The 22761-nt window shown below is 40.1% G+C and overlaps 1 protein-coding gene across 13 annotated transcripts in view; it reads left to right on the top strand.

Moving 5' to 3' along the window:
* The window catches only part of TLN2 (talin 2), a 437549-nt gene that overhangs the window by 243464 nt on the left and 171324 nt on the right, over nucleotides 1–22761 (top strand). For all 13 annotated transcript variants that reach the window (XM_045449534.1, XM_045449533.1, XM_045449530.1 and 10 more), the window contains 4 exons: nucleotides 526–678; nucleotides 2396–2538; nucleotides 4019–4146; nucleotides 22611–22674. In XM_045449534.1, the coding sequence (XP_045305490.1) occupies nucleotides 526–678; nucleotides 2396–2538; nucleotides 4019–4146; nucleotides 22611–22674 (488 nt within the window). The remainder of the gene's footprint in view (nucleotides 1–525; nucleotides 679–2395; nucleotides 2539–4018; nucleotides 4147–22610; nucleotides 22675–22761) is intronic.

The raw sequence follows: 22761 nt of genomic DNA, 5'->3' as shown, positions 1-22761 counted from the left end.
ATCCTATAATTTAGTTTCCTGCCCATGGCTGAGCTTCTGTATAAGCATTACTGACATCCAGTATTTCCTTGAAGACTGATAGGGACAGCCCATACAATTGATTGCTACACAACTTTTCTTCTTGTAGCTTCTCTTAATGCCCTCAGAGAACAAGTGTGTCTGCTTTTTTTCATGAAGCCCTTCAGATGTTTGGAGAAAGTAGGCTGGCCTGTCTTAGTCTTCTCTCCATGCAAAGGAAGACGTGCTCTTTCAGCCACTGCTTGGTTGACGTTGCCTTGCCTTGTTCTGCATGATCTCTACTCCATACTTGTTTGTCGAAAACTAGGAGAATCGAATGTGACCTTTTAAACATGGCTTCATTAGCTGAAAAGCCACCCTTTCGGCCAGTTTCTCGATGTGTGCTCCTTGGGGTGGCTCCCTGATCCTTTGCTACAAGGGGCGGCTCTGAGTACCAAAGGGTGCCCCGGCTGGAAGGAGTGACAGCTTCATAATCCCTGGTAATTGTAACCTCATTTCTATTTTTAGGAATAACGAACTATGAAGAATATTCTTTAATCCAAGAAACGATTGAGGAAAAGAAAGAGGAAGGGACGGGTACGCTAAAAAAAGACAGGACACTGTTGCGAGACGAGAGGAAGATGGAGAAGCTGAAGGCAAAACTCCACACGGATGATGACCGTGAGTGTCGGAGAAAGAAATGTGGGCCGGGAGCACGAGGGGCCTCACCTACCTCCCTTCACCTGTGGGACCCAGGGCAGGAGTTTTCTGTTGATTCATTCCGTCTATAAATATCTTGGTCTGTGGCACTAAAAGACCTTAAAGAAGGGGAAAAAATGACTCTGGTGCCATTTCACATCTAAAAAAGTAATCTCATAAACAAATTATGTTCACACTGTTTTCTAAAGAAGCTTACTATTTGTTTGAACTGGGGTCCAAACAAGGTTGGATGATGTGACACCTCTTTTAGTCTCCAACTTGGCCTCCATCTCTCTCTCTTTCTCTTTCTTTTTTTTCTCCTTGCAGTTTCTGGAAAGAAAAAAGCAGATAGTTATTTGTATAGAGTTTTCTACAATCTGGATTTTATTGGTTGTGGTATCAGCTAACATGTACTTCTGTCTCTTGTAACCCCTGGGATCTGGAGACTTGATCAGATTCGTGTGTGTGTGTGTGTGTGTGTGTGTGTATGTGTGTATACATTTAAAGTAAAGACTCCTTCTGTGGTGTAGTGTACATCCAGCAGAGGGTTGTATCTGGTTTTTGTCCTTTTTTGTGATGTTAATAGCCATCGGTGACCATTGCTGACATCCATTATTTCTTAGAGGTTACAAAATGGTAATTATATCATAGGAAAGTTGTCCTCTGTGGACACACAGTTAATATTTGGAAAAGCCAATATGTACACCCCACGTGTCCCCAAAGCCTCTGCTACGTGCACCTGGTTGCAGGACATTCCCCACCCCACCGAGGATCACGCACAGTTCACGTAGACCTTTCCAGGCTCCTTCTTTCATTGTCCTTGCTGCTGCATTGGGAAGATGACATCGTTGTCATTATGTTTATTGATCTTCAGTGGGCCTTTCATTTCCTCTGACCCTTTCTCCATTCTTTTTTTTTTTTTTTTTCACCTCATTTGATTTCCAGTTGCATATTTCTTTCCAAGTGAGATGATGGTAGACAAATCCTGAGGATTTTTATAATGTGCATGATACTCTCTCAGGTTCTGCAGGAGATGAGATCACTCCCGCACATTCCCTGTGCTGAAGTTGGTTATAACCCAGTGAGGCTTGTAATGCTTTCTTAGTCACAAGTTGTGTGCTAAGCCCAGGGAGGCTTTTGGGAGTGAGAGCTGTAGAAAATATAGAGGGGTGATCCATTCCTGTGCACCCAGATAACAGGTGAGCATTTTCTGGGATGAGATTCAAACTGGGCCACAGGCAGGGTTCTACCATCCCTGATCCCTCAGTGTCCTGCCCTTCCCTCCCCCTTCCCTCCCCATGACTTTTATTTTCCTCCTCTTTTCTGCCTAAGGGTGGAGGTGACTCCTGATACTCAGTTTATAAATTATTTCACATAATGAGACTGAAGTATCCAGTATTGACTTAAAGGAAAATGCTAACTTGGCTGTCTTGGCATAAAGCATTGATTTTCTTATGACTGTGGGGCTTTAACGAACTTGAGGAATGGCTGGGAATTTGCCCTTCTTTGGTGTTTGGTGCGTCACATGGTATATGATGGCGTATGTGAAATTATTTTGCAAAGTTAAAAAGCACAGTTCTAATAGAAGTACTTATAACTGAGTATCGGTGTTCCAGAAATCCGCTTCTCTTTTGATAAATCCCTTCAAACTAAGAGGAAGAATAAACCCAATGCTTAGATCTGTCTTGTTGTGTTGCAGTAAATTGGCTGGATCACAGCCGAACATTCAGAGAACAAGGGGTAGATGAACATGAAACGTTGCTGCTTAGAAGGAAGTTCTTCTACTCCGATCAGAATGTGGACTCGAGAGACCCTGTGCAGCTGAACTTGCTTTATGTTCAGGTACAGCATTTAATACTCACTGAAGGTGGGGAGACTTCAAGAAGCTACTGGCTTGTGGTGAAGAGACACTCAGCTGTGGCCTCCATGGTGTTTGTGGCACGTGGTTTCCATTGGGCACTGTTGAGGGATTCCTCACATGTTTGGTTGTGGTGCCTTTCTTTGGCATCTCAGATTGGGACCCAGTGGCTGGTACTATCTCTCTGTCTCTTTTCCTGACTTTGAGGCACTTAACTCGCTCACTATTGAACTAGAGCTTTCTTTGCTAGTGTCTTGAAATACATGTGAATGTTGGCCAAAAAAATCCATATTTCTCACTATTGAAAGATACTCTCTTCATAACCTTTTATGTCTTTACCGTTAACCTATTGTCGAAACTCAGACAAGTCATTGAACTTTTCAGAGCTCACACTTTGCTAACATGGAAGACGTTGGCTTCACACCAGATGGTCTCCAGTCTTTGTTTGGCTCAAGGAAAACCTCCCTCTTTCTTCTTAGATTCTTTCCTTCCCTCCTTCCCTTTCCTCTCCTTCCATTTATCTACTTATCTGCCCTTAGAAATAATGCAGGGATCAGCAAAATGCCGCCATAGCATTGGCTATGTTTGTAAATAAAGTTTTATTGGAATACAGCTCATTTGTTTGTGTTACACACTGGTGAACCCCTTCAGTATCTCGTCACTTTTACATATTTTTTGCAGCTATTCTCATGTTTCAGTGGTAGAATTCAATAGTTGTTACAGAGACCACATGACCTGCAAGGTCTAATATGTTTACTGTCTGGCCTTTTGATGGGAAAAGTTTGCTGACCCTTGAGTTGGTGGGTGCAGGAATGGCATGGAGGGAGGAGGGGTGGGAGGCTAGAAAGAAAGAAGATGGCAAGGCAATAAGAAAATGCTTGTTGGTTAAAGGCTCTGAGCCATAGCTTAGAGCACCTGTTGGAGACTGGTCTGGGGGTCACCTAACTAGAGAAAGAAAAGACAGAAGAATAAATAGCAGTGATGGGTCAGGAACTGGGAGAAAGACTTCAGACATAGTCAGTTCCTGATTCTGGGACTGTGCAATTTGCTTATTTACCTTAAATGTCTGTAGTATTGAGTTACTGTCATTGGAGTTCTCTCTCCCCCTGCCAACAACGTGTATTACATTGGCCTTTTTCTGGGGATGGGAATTGGGTTGATTTTGCCTCTAGTTAATTTTTCTCTTGCCTCTTTATTTTTCATACTCACTTCTGAAGCTTTAGTTTTAATATACCTCATACCGCTGATGCATTCTATCTATAGGCAATTTGGGGTAAGGACTTGCTTTCCTTTTGTTTTAATCCTGTCGTGCTAGTCACCTGCATAGTCCTGATGCGTCCCATTTGGCTGGCACTTTCCCCTTGCTCCACAGGGAGGGTGTGCTCCGATGAAGAATTGTGTCCCTGGAGAGTTTGCCTTGTTCCCCCAAGCTCCTGATGCTTTTCGCTGCCTCTTGTGTTTCAGGCTCGGGATGATATCCTGAACGGCTCCCACCCTGTCTCCTTCGAGAAAGCTTGTGAGTTTGGAGGATTTCAAGCCCAGATACAATTTGGACCTCATGTGGAACATAAACACAAGCCAGGATTCTTAGAGTAAATAACCTTTTGTTTTTTTCTTTTGCTTTTCTTGTTCTCTGCTCTTCTTTTCAGTGTTTTTGAGCCATATACATAAAATACATACCCTAGTTTCAGTCATTTGTGAGGTTGTTAGCTTTTCCTCAGTTGAGTATAGGATCAAATCTGTGGTCTTTGGGAAAAGCAGGAGGCCTGGAAATTCAGTGCTGGGATGACTATGGAGGCTACTGCTCCAAGTTGGGGCGTGGAGCTTCTATGGAGACCATAGAATCTGTAGCGCTCTGCTTAGATATTGTCTAGTCTGTCCTAGGATATCTCGGGAGTTCCCCAGCAAGCTCAGGCCCTCCATCTTCTGAAACCTCTCCCATCAGAACCTCCCTTTTCCACACTGGGCCAGATTTTGTCCTCTTGAATTTCTTTGCAAGACTCTCCTATATTAGAACAACAGAGCATAAAAGAGCTTCACATTCTTTATTACAGTATGAGGAAATCTCCGTGGCTCTGAAAGTGTGGGATACACATTAAATACTTCACTCTTCAGGGCGCCTGGGTGTCTCAGTAGGTTGAGTGTCCGACTTTGGCTCAGGTTGTGATCTCATGGTTCCTGGGTTCGAACCCCATGTCTGGCCCTGTACTGACAGCTCAGAGCCTGGAGCCTGCTTCAGATTCTGTATCTCCCTCTCTGTCTGACCCTCCCCTGCTTGCTTCCTCCCTCCCTCCCTCCCTCCCTCCCTCCCTTCCTTCCTTCCTTCCTTCCTTCCTTCCTTCCTTCCTTCCTTCCCTCTCTTTCTCTCTCTCTCAAAAAAATATAAACAAGCATTTAAAAAAATTTTAAATGCTTCACTCTTCCACACATCTGGTCTTTGGCTGTCTTGTATAAAATGATGGGGTGTTTGGGGGGAGGGCTCAGTACTTGGAGATTTAAGAGAAAGCACCTTTACAGATACATTATGGCCCCACAGAACTTGGGCCTTAGGGTTGAATTTCCTAGAAATGCCCAACAGGACAGACCCAGCCATACTTAGGCTGCTTTAGTTTGAAGTGATCTTGCCCTGTGTTTTGATCAGCTTCTCCAAGGGTTTTGTGTATTTCTTCCTCTGGTAATATTTCTTTACCTATTCCCGCCCCCGCCAAACCTCTTCTGCTTCCTCTTAGCACAGTTGAAACATTTGGCTGAGCAACCCCTTCCCCAATATCCAGAGTGTCTTGACATCAATCTCCTGCTGTCATCTAGAATGCAGCTTGTAGAGGCTTTGGTAGTGGGACCTGAGCTGAATGCCAGCTGGGGGCAGACGTCACTTGTCTGTAGGATATGCCAAAATGAGATGTGTGGAGTAGGGCATCAACTGCATTGTGTTCAAGTACATTGAGGAGAAAGGATAACATAAATGCCAACTTGGCCCTTGATCCCACTTTAACTTTGGTGGGAAGTAACTGGGACCAGCATATGTCCTAGAGTAAGAAGAAAACCTGACTTCTTTGGCAGAGGTGACAGAGGTGCTTGGACAACATAGTGTTTGTGCTAAACTGAGTTGTTATCCAAAACAAAACAAAACAAAACAAAACACCCTCTCCCCTTATGTTAATGAATCCCAAGGAACCTATCCAATGTGCTTCTTTGGCCTACAATATAGGCCTTGACTGACCTTGAGTCTGAGAATGGCCCTACACATGTCGTGGCACTGACTTTGTTCTGTATTTTCCAAACAAGTCCTATAGTCGAGCGTTCCCAAGGGCCCGTTAACTACCCAGTCGGTCTGGCTTCCTTCCTGCAGGAACCACGGGAAGTTTTGCCTTTCTCTGTTCTGTGACACCCCCGATGCCTTACTTGTGTTGGGATTCCAAATGGTATCACAGCATTGGTATTGCTCTTACGGTGTCTCCTGCAGTTTGGAGGCCTCTGGAAAACCTCACACTTACACTCCAGTAAAAGATGCCCCTTGTCTTAATCTGTGGTAACGAAGGTTAAGCAATCGTATTCAGTCTGTTTCGTTTTTCTGAGATTATAGTAAGTAGCTCATGCCTGTAGTTTTATGTGTATCCTTACTCAGATTCCAAATTAAAACAAACTTATTATGCCTAGTGGCAATTATTTTTCCTTATGAATTTGATTTACTTTTTAATTAGACCAAATCTAGTCTAGGTAGTGAGGCATTTTCATTTTATGTAGATGTTTAATTGTATACATTATTGCATATACTGTTCAGGTAAAACTTCCTGAGGATATTCGTCTCCTTTTAATTAAAACAAAACAATGGGGTCACATTTCCCTGACTGTGTGTTGGAAATTCAGAATGTTTTCAGGGATAATAAGTCTGAGCTGTCCCTGGTGACTGGCTGGGCCATTTTTGCCAGCCTTTGTTTTTTCCTGCCTGGCTCTCCTATGTACTATGCGCTTGAACGAATTCAGAGTTTAAAAAAAAAAAAAAAGGTGAAGAGGTTAGACATGTCACAGAGCCAGGTTAAAGGTCCAGCCAGGCCACAATATCAGCCACATAGCTTCTCAATAAGGTACATTAGTGAGTATATTTCTTTCACTGTTTAAAAAATTTGTACAGCACTTTTGCTCAAAGCCTGCCTACTCTGGACCTTTCTGTGAGGTCCGCCACACCTTTCTTCAGATCCTTTAATGGCTTCTGGACTCAGTACCAGCTTGGTGGAGGTATTTATTTAGAACAACGGAAATCGGAGACTCTGGAAGATTTTCAGTTTTCAGAGATTTAAGGATTATTAAATGGCTCCTGTCTGCTCTGCGTATGGGGGAAATAGATGCAAGATACACAGAGACAGAAATAAGACACAGAGCCATGGAGAGCTAGAATCCAGAAAACAGCCAGTTGTCCCAGATCGAGTCTGATGTGCTTTATCTCCATGACCCTTTGCTTCAGGTCCTCTGCAAAGAGCCCCAGAAAGGGATATTTTATCAGAGCGTGAAATAGACCCAGCACAATCCAATAATCATATGCATACTTGATGCTCTTCTGTGGTAAGAAAATGCTTGCAGAGAGCATGCCATCTGGTATTCTTTCACTCCATGAGGACTTCATATGTGTGTTCTATTGTGTCAGGTACAGGAGGACTTAGGATGTGTGTTCTATTGTGCTGGGTATAGGGCAGATAGGAAAATATATGCTAATTCCTTGCTGTTTTTGAGGCTATAGTCTCCTTGGCAAATCAACATGAAATTGTTACTATGGAGAAGTGAAACTTGGCCCTGATTGTAACTATGTTTTGAATGCAGTGTGGTCTATTTAGGATTTCAAAAGTTGCAGTGCAGGCTATAGAGACTGCTGTGAATTATTTCAAGAAAGGTGGCAAAGGTATGGTGCCAGAAGCAATGTTGATGAGAGAATTTAGCAGAATACAAGGCAAATGTAAAGAACAATTAGCTCAAAACAGCAGTAACACCAAAACCAGTGTAATAATGACGAACTGCAGGCCCCTTAAAAACATGGTGGAAAACTCGAAAAAGTGATCAGAGTCAAAGCCTTCTATGGATCTTACTGTTTTCAAAGAAGGTAAGATGCCCTGATAAACTTTAGACCTTGAATCAAGTGTGTGTGATAAAACTGAGGGCAGTTCCAGGTGATGGGTATAGAGTGTTCACTGTATAATTCTTTCAACATTTTCTGTGTTGGAGATTTTTCATAATGTTGAGGAAAGATTCGCAGCTTCAAAGAATAGGAGTAGATGGCATAACTTCCAAACCAGTGCCAAGGAGGAAGAGTGGAGAGGAGATACAAACAACTTGACCGATGCAAGAGTAGTTGAGCCAGATGGATTATGGAAACACACCCTATGGTATATAAGATGTACAAGTTAAGGGAAATACTTCTAAATATTGGACATCCTAGCAAGAAAAAATAAATCAAACTATTAATAGAGGCTCTCATATTATATAGCTCTGTACTATTTCTAAAAGACACACATCTTAAGGACAGAGGAAAGTTTAAAGGCATATAGAAAATAATGCCCTAGGAAACTAGTTAAAGCTAGAGAAGCTGTATTTAATGTCACACAAAATAGGACTTAAGACCAAAAAAACTGAAGTAGAGACAGAGAAGGCCATTATAAAGATAGAAGGACCAATTCACCAGGATGATAAGTTGTGAAACCTGTGTGCACCTGACATTAGTTTAAAATAATTAAAGGAAAAAAACAGTATTACAAGGAGAATTTCAGATATACATTTTTAGTGGAACAATTTAGTGTGCTTTACTCAGAGAGTGAGAAGTAAAACAAGATGAGAATAAAAGATTTTAGTCAAGAGAAAGTAATAAAATAGAAATCATAGAATCAACACAACCCAAAGCTGCTGCTTTGGAAAAATTAATATGTTAATCTCTGGTAAGTTTGATCAAGAAAAAAGAAAAGTAGAAAAAGGAAAAAAAAAAATTATTGGTCATGAAAATGAGGCAGAACTTCAGATAAACTCGTTTTAAAAATCCTAAGAGAATGAAATGAAAGCTTGAAGCCAAAAAACTAAAAAATAAATTGAAAATAGACACAAAAAGGATGCTGAGAAAATCTGAGTAGATCACTAAACTTGAAAGAAATTGCCTTATCAGTTGAAAATAAACCACACAAAACAACAAAATGAAAACTAGGATCGAGGCTATTTTATATTAATTTTGTTTCCCTTCTCTTATGTTCATCTGTTGTGTGTCTTAAAGTCCTCATATGAGTGAAGTCATATGATATTTGTCTTTCTCTGACTAATTTCACTTAGCCTAATACCCTCTAGTTCCATCCACGTAGTTGCAAATGGCAAGATTTCAGTCTTTTTGATAGCTGAGTAATACTCCATTGTGTGTGTGTGTGTGTGTGTGTGTGTGTGTACATACATACATACATACATATCACATCTTCTTTATCCATTCATCCATCGATGGACGTTTGGGCTCTTTCCATACTTTGGCTATTGTTCATAGTGCTGCTATAAACATTGGGATGCATGTGCCCCTTCAAAACAGCATATCTGTATCCCTTGGATGAATACCCAGTAGTGCAGTTGCCGGGTTGTAGGGTAGTTCTATTTTTTTTTGAGGAACCTCCATACTTTTTTTCCAGAGTGGCTGCACCAGCTTGCATTCCCACCAACAACGCAAAAGAGATCCTCTTTCTCCGCATCCTCGCCAACATCTATTGTTGCCTGAGTGGTTAATGTTAGCCATTCTGACAGGTGTTAGGCGGTATCTCATTGTCGTTTTGATTTGTATTTCCCTGATGGTGAGTGATGTGGAGAATTTTTTCCTATGTCAGTTGGCCATCTGGAGGTCTTCTTTGGAGAAGTGTCTATTCATGTCTTTTGCCCATTCCTTCACTGAATTGTTTTTTGGGTGTTGAGTTTGATAAGTTCTTTATAGATTTTGGATACTAACCCTTTATCTGATATGATGTTTGCAAATATCTTCTCCCATTCTGTCAGTTGCCTTTTAGTTTTGCTGATTGTTTCCTTTGCTGTGCAGAAGCTTTTTATTTTGTTGAGGTCCCAGTAGTTCATGTTTGCCTTTGTTTCCCTAGCCTCCATAGACGTGTTGAGTAAGAAGTTGCTGTGGCCAAGATCAAAGAGATTTTTGCCTGCTTTCTCCTCAAGGATTTTGATGGCTTCCTGTCTTACATTGAGGTTTTTCATCCATTTTGAGTTTATTTTTGTGTATGGTGTAAGAAAGTGGTCCAGGTTCATTCTTCTGCATGTCGCAGCCCAGTTTTCCCAGCACCACTTGCTGAAGAGACTGTCTTCATTCTATTGGATATTCTTTCCTGCTTTGTCAAAGATTAGTTGGCCATATATTTGTGGGACCGTTTCCGGGTTGTCTATTCTGTTCCACTGATCTAAATGTCTGTTTTTACTCCAGTACCATACTGTCTAGATGAGTACGGCTTTGTAGTACAGCTTGAGGTCCGGGATTGTGATGCCTCCTCTTTGGTTTTCTTTTTCAAGATTACTTTCGCTATTCAGGGTCTTTTCTGGTTCCATACAAATTTTAGGATTGTTTGTTCTAGCTCTGTGAAGAATGCTGGTGTTATTTTGTTAGGGATTGTACTGAATATGTAGATTGCTTTGGTTAGTATAGACATTTTAACAATATTCTTCCTATCCAGGAGCATGGAATCTTTTTCCATTTTTTTGTGTCAATTTCTTTCATAAGGTTTCTATAGTTTTCAGTGTATAGATTTTTCACGTCTTTGGTTAGATTTGTTCATAGGTACCTTATGGTTTTTGGTGCAATTGTAAATGGGATAGATTCCTTTATTTATCTTTCTGTTGCTTAATTGTTGGTGTATAGGAATGTAACCAATTTCTGTGCATTGATTTTATATCCTGCAACTTTGCTGAATTCACGGATCAGTTCTAGCAGTTTGTTGGTGGAATCTTTTGGGTTTTCCATAGACAGTATCATGTCATCTGTGAAGAGTGAAAGTTTGACCTCCTGGCCGATTTGGATGCCTTTTATTCCTTTGTGTTGTCTGATTACTGAGGCTAAGACTTCCAATATTATGTTGAATAACAGTGGCGAGAGTGGACATCCCTGTCTTGTTCCTGACGATAGGGGGAAAGCTCTCAGTTTTTCCCCATTGAGGATGATATTAACGTTGGGTGTTTCATATATGGTTTTTATGATCTTGAAGTATGCTCCTTCTATCCCTACTTTCTTGAGGGTTTTTATCAAGCAAGGACACGGTCTTTTGTCAAATGCTTTCTCTGCATCTATTGAGAGGATCCTATGGTTCTTGTCCTTTCTTTTATTAATGTGATGAATCACATTGATTGTTTTGCGGATATTGAACCAGCCCTGCATCCCAGATATGAATCCCACTTGGTTGTGGTGAATAATTTTTTTAATGTATTGTTGGATCCGGTTGGCCAATATCTTGTTGAGGATTTTTGCATCCATGTTCATCAGGGAAATTGGTCTATAGTTCTCCTTTTTAGTGGGGTCTCTATCTGGTTTTAGAATCAAGGTAATGCTGGCTTCATAGGAAGAGTTTGGAAGTTTTCCTTCCATTTCTATTTTTTGGAACAGCTTCAAGAGAGTAAGTGTTAACTTTTCCTTACATGTTTAGTAGAAATCACCTGGAAAGCCATCTGGCCCTCTACTCTTGTTTTTTGGGAGAGTTTTGATTACTAATTCGATTTCTTTATTGGTTATGGGTCTGTTCAAATTTTCTTTTTCTTCCTGTTTCAGTTTTGGTAGTGTATATGTTTCTAGAAATTGGTCCATTTCTTCCAGATTGCCCATTTTATTGGCATATAATTGCTCATAATATTCTCATTATTTTTATTACTGCTGGGTTGGTTGTGATCTCCCCTCTTTCGTTTTTGATTTTATTTATTTGGGTCCTTTTCTTTTTCTTTTTGATCAAAGTGGCTAGTGGTTTATCAATTTTGTTAATTCTTTCAAAGAACCAGCTTCTGGTTTCATTGATCTGTTGTAATGTTTTTTTGGTTTTGATAGCATTAATTTCTGCTCTAATCTAGGATCAGGCTATTTTAGGGAACAGAAAGAAAGAAAATTTTAAAAACCTTCTCACCTTAATTTGGAACTAGCGGAATCAAATAGAGTGCAACGTGACATGTATTTTGATGTAACTGCCAGTTATGACTAGTTTCTTGTAGGAATGGAACATTTATTCAGCAATTTATGGCATGCCTTCTAGGCACTGGGGATAGAGCCATGTAAAAAACACAAACATTTCTGCCTTCATGGAACCTACATTCTAGTGCAGAGGGGCAGATAATAAGTAAAATACAAAATAAGAGAAAAAGATGAAAACGCAAGACTAAAATAATGGAACTGTCACTCTGGGCAGGTGATGGAATTATCTGCATATATAATCCACTTGGTCTGCAGAGAAACTTCTCAGAGTTAATATTATCAGGGTTCCTAGAAAAAAGATAAACATATAATGGCTCATCACCACCTAGGTCCAAACAATAGTATTCATTCTCACCTGCAGGGCTGGAAAACAAAATACTATTTATTTATATATGGCAAATAGTATTCCCATACATAACAAAAAGAAAATGTAATTTTTAGAAGGAGAGACCTTTGGGATGCTTGAGTAGCTTGGTCATTTGAGCTTATGACTCTTGATTTTGGTTTGGGACATGGTCTCACAGTCATGGGATTGAGCCCTGCCTCTGACTTCACAGTGAGTGTGGAGACATCTTGAGGTTCTCTCCCTGCCTCTCCCTCTTCCCCTTTCCCACTTGACCTCTCTCTCTCTCTCAAAAACAAAAACAAAAAAAAACAAAAAACAAAAAAATCTTTTAGAACAAAAAGTATAATTTACCTATGAATAGAGGTATCTAAAAAGCTCCAAGATCTAACCAATAAAATGATAAAAGATAAAAGTTCATTGAAGAGCTAAGTCAAGATCTGAATAAATGGAGTGGTTTGTTGGATTAACGTACAGGAAAACTAAATGTCATAATAGCAATTCATTTTCATCTATAAAATACAGTTCAATTTTAATCCAAATCCCACATACCAAGTAATGAGAAAACCTAATTTTAAAATGTATATGAACCTCTTAACCCCTTCCTACCTGTTTTGCCTATCCTCCAACCCCTCCCATCTCTGGTAATCCACAGTTTGTTTCCTGTGTCTGTGAGTTTGTCTTGTGTGTGCATTCATTGTTTAGATTCCATTTGTAAGTGAAATCATATTTGTCTTTCTCTGACTTAGTGATAATATCTTCTAGATCTATCCATGTTGTTGCAAATAGTAAGATTTCATTCTTTTTTGTGTTTGGTTGAATAATATTCCATTGTGTATATATACACCACATCTTCTTGATCCATTCATCCATCGATGGACACTTGGATCACTTCCATATCTTGGCTATTATAAATAATGCTGCAGTGAATATAGGGATGCCTACATCTCATTGAATTGGTATTTTTGTTTTCTTCCGTTGAAAACCCAGAAGTGGAATTGTTGGATTGGTGAAGGAGATTGAGATACAGGCTTTCAGTTATCAAGTAAATAGGTCATGGGATGTAAAACATAGTATAGGGAATATGGTCAATTATATTGTAATAATTTCATATGGTGACAGATGGTCTTACAGTGGGGTTCATTTTGTAATTTGTAAAAATACTGAATCACTATGATGTACATCTGAAACTTATAGGATATTGTATGTTAATCATATGTGAGTAAAAAAAAACTTATAAGATTATATGTATTTGTCAATATAACCATCAAAAAGTAACATGTACCAGTCAAGCCTGAAGAATGACGAAGGCTAATTGAAGGACTCACGTAAATACCCAATTTCTTACAAAGCTATAGTAATCAAAATACTCTATTACTGATGCTGGGTGATAAGAGTTCTACAGGTTGATAAACCTATATTTATTGAAATTAAAATATTGGGCGAAACCTATTACCAAAATAAGAGTGAAGCTCCACAGTGTGGAAGAGGAAATTTGCATATTTGCAAAGCACACTACAAACAACACATTAATATCCAGAAATCATTAAGAAAAGAAAAAACTAAGGAAATGACCACCCTGGATAGCAATAGGTACTTGAGAAAAGAGGAAACTCGACTGACTTATAAAGATAGGGAAAAATATTCAGTCTCGTAAGTAAACCAAATGCAAAATCAATAACGGTATAGCATTTCGTGTCCATTAGATGGGGCACAAATTTAAATGTATGAAAACATCAAAGTGCTTTACAGAGGAAACAAGACGTTCCAGAAAATGAACCTGTTGAATTTAAAAATACAAAGAGAAACAGAATATGTTGTTTATAGATACAAGGAGGTGAAGAAACATAATCAAATATGCATGGGAACTGTAAGGAAGTGAATATAGTTAGGGAGAGAAAGAAGGGTGGTATGGGACTTCAGGTAAGTCTATAATTTCTCGTTAAAAACAGGTAGCAATCAGAAAGCAAATATGACCACATGATTGGTATATTCCCAATGTTTCTGCAATTAACAGTTCTTTAAAAAAGAAAAATGCAAATAGTCTGTGAGGTGACAAAAGCTTGGATTCACTGAGGTTGAACATACAACATCTGGCGAAGGCAAAATTAACAGGCCTTAGAGTTCACACAAGGTTCCACGGTGCTGTGTGCTGCAGAGGGAGATAGCCAGTGGATGGGCACGGGAAGGTGGGTAACAAGTGAGGACCCCTCTCAGCCTTGAGGACCATAGCCTTTGTCTTGTGGGCATGTGCCTTGGATGTGTTCTATTGAGAAAACAAAGCAACTCAGGCTCTGAATCTCTGTTGAAGAAATCAGAGTGGACTTGGAAGTTTTTCACCACAAACTCAACATAATTCTCTTGTCAACAAGCAAAGCTTTTGACACAGTAGGAGGCCTCCAGTCAATTTTTCTCTTGGCGTTTGTTCAAACTCCTATTCCTTCTTTGGACTTGGTCTTTGGAATAATTTGGCTGTGGATTGTGTTTTCAAACTAACGGTGAAGGAGGCATTTCAGCTTGTGTTTTTTTTTTAATCTTTTTTTAACATTTATTTTTGAGAGACAGAGACAGAACACGAGTGGGGGAGGGGCAGAGAAAGGGAGAGACACAGAAACTGAAGCAGCCTCCAGGCTCTGAGCTATCAGCACAGAGCCCCATGTGGGGCTTGAACTCATGAACCGTGAGATCATGACCTGAGCCAGAGTCGGATGCTTAACCCATTGAGCCACCCAGGGGCCCCTCAGCTTGTGTTTTTCATCCGTTCTGTCTTAACCTCCTGTTCCTTACCATTACCAGCCCGTAGTTTCTTTAGCGTTTGCCTCTGTCATTATGTACCTGACAGCCTAGGACTCTCCTATTGCTTTGAGAAGGCCATGACTGTCCAGTGGTGCCTTCATGTTCCCCTTTAGCAGCAGCCTCCTAAAGCTGGTGCCTACCTCCCTAACTACTTTCAGACTCCAGGACTTTCAAACCAGTTGCTGTCTGCCCCAAGTTGCCTCTGAGCCCCCGGACAGGTTCCAGTCCTTAGACAAAAGGGCATAGCGATTGGTTCGGGAGCTTGGAACTGCTGTGTGGCTGAGGTTAGGTCCTCAAACCCTTTCCTGAGCTGCTTCCGTGCCATCTCCACTCACACTTTTACCACTTTAAGTGTTTCCCAGCTCAAAAGATGTTTCCTTCCTCCCCTGTCATCACCACAGTTAGCCAGGATTTAACCAGTACCCTCAATTGCACAGATATATTCGTCTTTGACTCTGGCTTCAAATTCTAGTGTGTCTGATTCCATCACTTGAGCTTTCAGCCCACAGTGTTAGTGGTTCTCCAAATTCAGCATACATCACAATTGTGTGGAGGGCTCGTTAAAACTCACAGTGCAGGGCTTTGCTTCCAGAGCCCCTCCTTCGGCAGGTCCAGGATGAATCCTGAAATTTGTCCCTTCTGAGCCATTTCCAGATAGTGCTGATGCTGATGGTCCTGGGACCAGGCTTTGAGAACTTTAGGTGCTATCAAATTTGAAATGTTGTTGCTGGCCGTTTGGTGATTTACCGTGAAGGTTGCACTTAGTAAACCTGGGTGTTACAGTGTCCTGTGGGTGACACTGCCCCCTGCTTATACACTTCTGCTTTCCCTCCCCTCTAAGTCTCCACCCTTTGCTGGGTAAACACCTGACTGCTTTGTGTGTTCCTTTCTGAGAAATAACACTCCTAGGAAGGAATCTATCTACTTTGCAGAGGATCGCACCAGCTTAGAGAATGGTCACTTGGCTGTGCTCATGCACTTGGGGCAGCTCTGGGACCAGTGAGAAGCAGGTCCACATTTCTCAAAATCAAAGCTGACTCATATACTTGTATACGTCTTGCCAGACCATAGAATATCTTTAAGATCCCTCTTTTGGAATTTCTTGAAGAAGCAGCTTTAATTTTATATTAAAAAAAAGTGAATATCTAGATTTGAGTCTAGACCCTGCTCCCCCAAATGTGTTGATTAAATTCCCCTTGTTCAGTGGCTTCTGGACATTTCTAAAAATTGCTACTGCTATGGTAATTTTCATCATTACATGATTGGTGTTTCTCGTGTTTTATTCTTTGTGTCAAGGTTCTAAAATACTGTTCACATGGTAGATTTGTCGATTAAAGGATAACTTGGAAAGATCAGACTGTTGAGTGGCTAGGAGTGTGGTGTCTGGAGACCATAGAAGAGGCTTAAGTTATTGGTTGTGGTTAAGGACAATATAGCATCACTGAACCTCATTTTTCATGTACAACATAGGATATTTTCTTCCAAGGGCTTTTGTCAGAATTTAATTAATCTAATATATGTAAAGCACCTGAAACAGTGTTTGACTTTAATAAACAGCAGCTATTAACAGAAATCCTCTATCAACATAGTTTTAGGCTGTTGATAATTCAAAAAGACATTTAAAGTACAGAATATAGGATATCTACATCTCTGAAACCCTACAATTAAACTTGCAACTTCTGCGTTCACTTGCTCGTCTTTTGATGAAAGACCAAAGTTTTTTCTTGTTGCGGATCCCCTTGGTTAGGGCTCTTTTGTTGTTTTCTTTGGATGAACCCCGTCACCTAGGAGAGAATTGAAAGACAATCCTGAAGCAATCCGAAGATGAGCTATTTTTAGATTTTTGTGGTTTCCTCTTTTCAGTATTTTACAGTTGTCGCACATCTAGTAACTTTTTTAAAATGTTTACCTTTCTTAAGCATTCAGTAGCTTTCTTTTTGTACCAGGTTAGCAGTTTCTGGGCGGTGCTGGCTTATTACATTATCATGTGATGCATGGTCAGCAGCAAGGGTGGACAAAAAACACAGCTGAGTTGGCCACTGGCTACAGACTTTCAATTTCCCATTGATCTTGGGGGTGTAAGAAGAAGAGCTCAAATTAGCCCGCCATCCTAGCGAAATGAAGGATGTTATAAGTGCACCCGGAAAAAGGTGTTCTTTAAAAGGCTCGGGGTAAGGAGGTTTGGAGGAGGAGACTGCTACCCTTTTAAGAAGGGAATATTGAAGGACGCGGTAGGAGGGACTTTGCTTGGCCAGAGCCTGCTTAATTAAGAGAAAAATGTCCAATCAGGTTTGACAATCTGACCCATTTTCTCAAAGAAGGCTGACAGATTTCACTTGCATGCATGTCCCAGATGCTTAGGAGCTTTCCAAGCTCGGGTTTGGTAATCACAACAGCAACTGGGCTGGAACTGCTGCATTGCTGGCTGGCAGGCAGGGGTGACAGGCTGCCTGCTCCCCCTAGCTTCACTCTGACACTGTGAACTTTGCTGATTTACTGGAGAAAAACACATGCCACACATGGGCACACACACACTTCATATTTTCAAATACCTTACAATAAACTCCCAAGTCAACTCCTGTGACATCAAGGCTGAACCTCTAGTGCAAGCTTCTGGAAGTTGTTTTCTGTACTGACTGAAGGATGGGAATGTCAGTTTGCAGAGTTCGAACAGAGGCATCTTGTTGCCACACAGAACTTTGCTGACATTAATGCCCGACGTGTTCTACCCCTGCCTGGCCACTGGACACTGCCATCTGGCATTCTTCTAGTAAAAGCCATTGTTGTGAGGGGTTGGCTCAGGTCCCTTTTGGGATGCTTTGGGTTACCATAGCCAAGCCTCCCTTTGTTGGTAGCACAACAGCTGCTGTCCAGTGGTCCACTCGTGATGGTTTTTCACTGTTATTTTCAGCGTGCTTCTGAGGAAAACTGTGTTGTTGGGTAGATCCGCTCTTGCTCTGGGAAGTCAGAAGCTCCCAGTCCCAACCAGTCCTGTGACCTCAGCTAAGTTACTTGACTTCTCTGTAACTCAGTCTTGTGTGTGTGTGTGTGTGTGTGTGTGTGTGTGTGTGTGTGTGTGAGAGAGAGAGAGAGAGAGAGAGAGAGAGAGAGAGAGAGAAATATCTTGGTGCATTCCAGTTCTCAGTCACATTTTTGTCCATGAAGTTGCTTAATGATAGTCATAACGTCCAAGTTGCTGCTGCTTAGATCGCTCTTAGACCCTGCCCCTGCTGACTGACTTGGGCTCTGAAGAAATCCAGATTGCTCTGCCACTAGATCCCTGAAATTCCAGAAAACATACTTAAAACTTTTGCCAATGGAAATGGTTTGCAGATTGACCAGGCTTCATTATTCAAGTGTTAGTGTAGTCAGAATCTGGCCTCGCCGTACCTCCCCTCTATGTTTTTGCTGGAGTATTGTTTTAAAACGTTTGTTTACTTCTGAGACAGAGAGCAGGTGCACAAGCAGGGGAGGGGCAGAGAGAGAGGGACAGAGGATCCAAAGTGGACTGCAAGCTGACAGCAGAGAGCCCGATGCAGGGCTTGAACTCATGAACCATGAGATCATGACCTGGGCAGAAATCAAGCGTCAGAGGCTTAGCTGACTGAGCCACCCAGGTGCCCCCCTTGCTGGAATATTTTAGAGCAAATTCCAGGCAGCGTATTATTTCATCTCTAAGTACTTCAGTATGTTTTTCTGGCAAATAAAAAAAAAAAAAAATTTAAACACATACAACCAGAAATCTATCCTAACACCTAACACAATTAAAAATAATTCTGGGATGTCTGGGGCGGCTCAGTTAAGCCTCCACTCTTGATTTCAGCTCAGGTCATGATCTCATTATTCACGGGATGGAGCCCTTCATTGGGCTGTGTGCTGACAACACAGAGCCTGCTTAGGATTCTCTGTCTCCCTCTGTCTCTCTGCCCTTCCCCCGCTTGCACACATGTGCTCTCTACTCTCTAAAAACAAACTTAAAAAAATAATCCCATAATATCATCTAATACCCTGACACTGTTAAATTTCCCTCCAGTGTCTCACAAATAACATTTTACTTCATATCAGGATTCAGACACAGCCTACAAATTCTATTTGGTTGATATGGGTTTTTGTGTTTTCTTTTTTTTTTTTTTTTTTTAAAAGCTTTATGGAGATGCAGTTTACATACCATATAATTTGCCCATTTATAATGTATGGTGTTTTTAGTGTATTCACAAGATTGTGCAACCATCACCCAATCTAATTTTAGAACACTTGTCCCTCCTGATATAAACCATTTGTCTATTCACAACCACTCCTCAAATCCCCATCCCCACCCCCAGCCTCTGCAAGCACTGATCCTATCTATAGATTTGCCTATTCCAGAAACTTCCTATACATGATACCACATCATATGTGGTCTCTTGTAATGGACTTCTTCTACTTAGTACAGTGTTTCCATGTTGGCTCTTGTATCACACTTAATGGCTTTTTATTGCTGAATGATGTTCCATCATATGGATCAACCACATTTTGTTTATCCCTTCATCAGTTGATGGACATTTGAGTTGCTTCTACCTTTTGGCTATAACAAATACTAGGAATGTTCATATACAGATGTTTGTGTGAACATGTTTGCATTTTTCCTGGATACATTCCTAGGATTAGAATTGCTGTCTAATACTTTGAGAGACTACCAAGTTGTTTTCCACAGCAGCTGCACCATTTTACATTCCCACCAGCAATGCATGATTCCAATTTCTCCACATCGTTGCCAACATTTATTGTCCATTTTGTTATTGTAGCCCTCTTAGTGGATATGTGGTATCATACTGTAATTTTCTTTTAATGTCCCTGGTGGCTACTGATATTAGGTATATTTCATGTGCCTTTGGCCAATTGTGTATCTTCAGAAAAAATGTTTTTACGGATCCCCTTCCCATTTTTGGATTGGGTTGTCTTTTCATTGTTAGGTTGTAAGATTTCTTACGTATTCAGGATATAAGTCCCTTATCAGGTACTTAATTTGCAATGTTGTCTCCCATTTTGTGGGATACTTCCTCACTTTCTTGATGGTATCACTTGGACTTAGGAATTTTTTATTTTGATGTAGTCATACTTTTTCTTTTACTGAATGTGCTTTTGTTACTGTATCTTAAGTCTTGGTCTAACTCAGGGTCATAAGGTTTTATTCCTGTATTCTGTTTTATCCCTATATTCTAGGAGTTTTACAGTTTTAGCTTAGATGTGGGTCTCTGATCCATTTGGGGTTACTTTTTGTGTTTGGTGTGAAGTAGAGGGTCAACTTCATAGTTTTACTTAGGAATATCCAGTTGTCTCAACACCATTTGTTAAAAAGACGATTCTGTTCCCAGTGAAAAACGACTCCTTTGTGGTAACTTAACCAGCTATAAAGGTAAAGGTTAATTTCTCGACTCTTGATTCTATTCCATTGACCTGTCTATTCTTAGGTCAGTACTCCACTGTTTTTATTACTGTAGCTTTGTGGTAAATATGTTTTTTGAAACTCTTTTAATCAGTTACTATGTCCTCTTTTTCATATCTACCACCAAGCTGTTTATTTGTGAGGAACGTGGGTTCTTTTTATAGAATTGCCTAAGCTAGACTTGGGCTTATTGTACCCTGGTGGTATCACTTACCATGTTCTTCTCTCTTTTTGTAAACCAATATTTAGATTTAACATCTTAATTAAATTCAGGTTAAATTATATTTTTACTTGCTCTTTATTGCCAAGAATACTTCCTGGGTGGGGCTGTATATTTCCTGTTACATCAGTTAGGAGACATGTGCTGTCTGGTTATCCTACTTTGATTGATAACAAAATCGATTAAGTGGGTTTGAATCAGACTGAACCATCTACTATAAAGCTCTCCATTAACTTGTCACTTACTGATTTTAGCAGCCACTCAGCCTTGTTTTGATCTATTGCTTATGTCATTAGAAGCTATAAAATGATGATTTTGGACTCCTTTTCTTCTTCTCTATTGGTTAGCTTTGTTTCTTGCCCTAAATCATTTTTCAGTAAGAGTTGATGCCCTAGCCACCTATTAAGGTGACCACTGATTATTTTAAAGGATCTTTATGGGATTTCATAGATCTTTGTTTTTACCCATTGTGGTCATCAATTTTTATGACATTCTGATTGCCCCATAGCATGAAATTAGCTATATGATGTGTGGCATTTGCTTGAAACTAATCCTGGGGAGGGAATAGGTGAAGTCAGGAATGGCCGTGAATTAAAATTGTTGAAGCTCCATGGTGGATTCATCATCTCTCTTCTTTTGTAGAAGGTTTTACACATCATCCTCTTATTGGCCAGTGGTTACCCCTTGATGTCAGTCCAGTGTCCTTTTGATAACTTCTTTGATCTCAGGCCTAAGAAGCCCCAAGAACATTTGATATATTTCCTACCCCAGAGTTAGAATCAGTCACTTCTCCAGGGATTCTTGATTCCTTTTAGCAAGAAATGGTATTTGGAGGCCACCTGGTTGAGGCCTTGGGGGGTATTCATTGCCGCCTTGCCTTTAGCTCCCTCTGTGGACATACTAAAAAATGTTTTTCAGAAAAAAGAATGAATCAGACATTCAGACCAGTATTTCCAATGTGAATGAAAGATTGCAAGATTTTCAGTTAGCTTTTTTGTTTTTTGGGGTTTTTTGCTTTATTTTAAACTGCTAACAAGTTTGGTTTCTTACAACTAACATAATTACCATTTACTTTATCTTAATTATATATCATGCAGTATAACCTAATTTTGTAGTGTGTGGTGTATTTGTGTGTTTAGCAGAGAAAGGGTAGTAGTTTTAAAATAAAGCTATCAATATTTAGTATGTCTTCTGTAGCTCATTTTAACTTTAGGACCTATCACGAGGGATGTATACTTAAAAGATTTTTTTCCAATGTTATTTAAAGTCATTTTTCTCCCTGTAGTTAGACTGTCAACTTGATAAACTGCTAGGTTGATTTTGTTCAGTTTGCTTTGGATTTTTAGGTGTTGAATTTTTTCCCTCCGCTTTGTGATTCTAGGTGGTTCTAAAGTGATAACTGTAAAACAAGGAATATCCAGAGGTTTTTTTTCCACCCTTGTTCCCTTTGCGCCATTTTTCCCTTGTTTCCATAGAGAATCATTTTAGTTAGTATTAGGTGTATCCTTGTATTGTTTTAAAAATACGCATTAACGATATAAAATGAAAAATGCTTTCTTTCCTTTATCACAAAGACACTCTTGTACCCTTTGCTTTGTCATTTTATGATGTATCATGGAATTTCTTTCTTCTTTTTTTTTATTTAAATTTTTTTTAATGTTTATTTATTTTTGAGAGAGAGACAGACAGAAAGTGAGTGGGGGAGGAACAGAGAGAGAGGGAGACACAGAATCTGAAGCAGGCTTCAGGCTCTGAGCTGTCAGCACAGAGCCCATCGCAGGGCTCGAACCCATGAACCGTGAGATCATGACCTGAGCCGAAGTCAGATGCTTAACCGACTGAGCCACCCAGGTGCCCCTGGAATTTCTTTCTTCTTAATGTTAGTTTGTTCTTTATATCAGACTGGTTTTATATTTGTGTCCTATTGAAGTGCATTGTGGGATGTGATAGTCCATTCTTAATTTGTACCATCAAATACTGGGAGAGTTAGTGAACTGAGTTGTACAAAAAGTTTGTTTTCTTTGCTTCACACCATAGAACAAATGCCTTACTTTTTTTTTTTTTTTTTTTTTTTTTTTTTTTTGTATTCTCTCTCAGTCTAAAGGAATTCCTGCCCAAAGAATACATCAAGCAGAGAGGAGCTGAAAAGAGAATATTTCAGGTATTGGAAATATACAGAACTTTATTATTCCTCTCACTCCCTATCTCATCTATTAGTATGAGAGGGGCCTCTGCACCTAATAGTTTC

The sequence above is a fragment of the Leopardus geoffroyi genome, chromosome B3, assembly GCF_018350155.1.
Source record: "Leopardus geoffroyi isolate Oge1 chromosome B3, O.geoffroyi_Oge1_pat1.0, whole genome shotgun sequence".
Classification (NCBI taxonomy): Eukaryota; Metazoa; Chordata; class Mammalia; order Carnivora; family Felidae; genus Leopardus; species Leopardus geoffroyi.
Note: the sequence above shows the minus strand (reverse complement) of the source record. Positions and strands in the feature narration are given on the sequence as shown.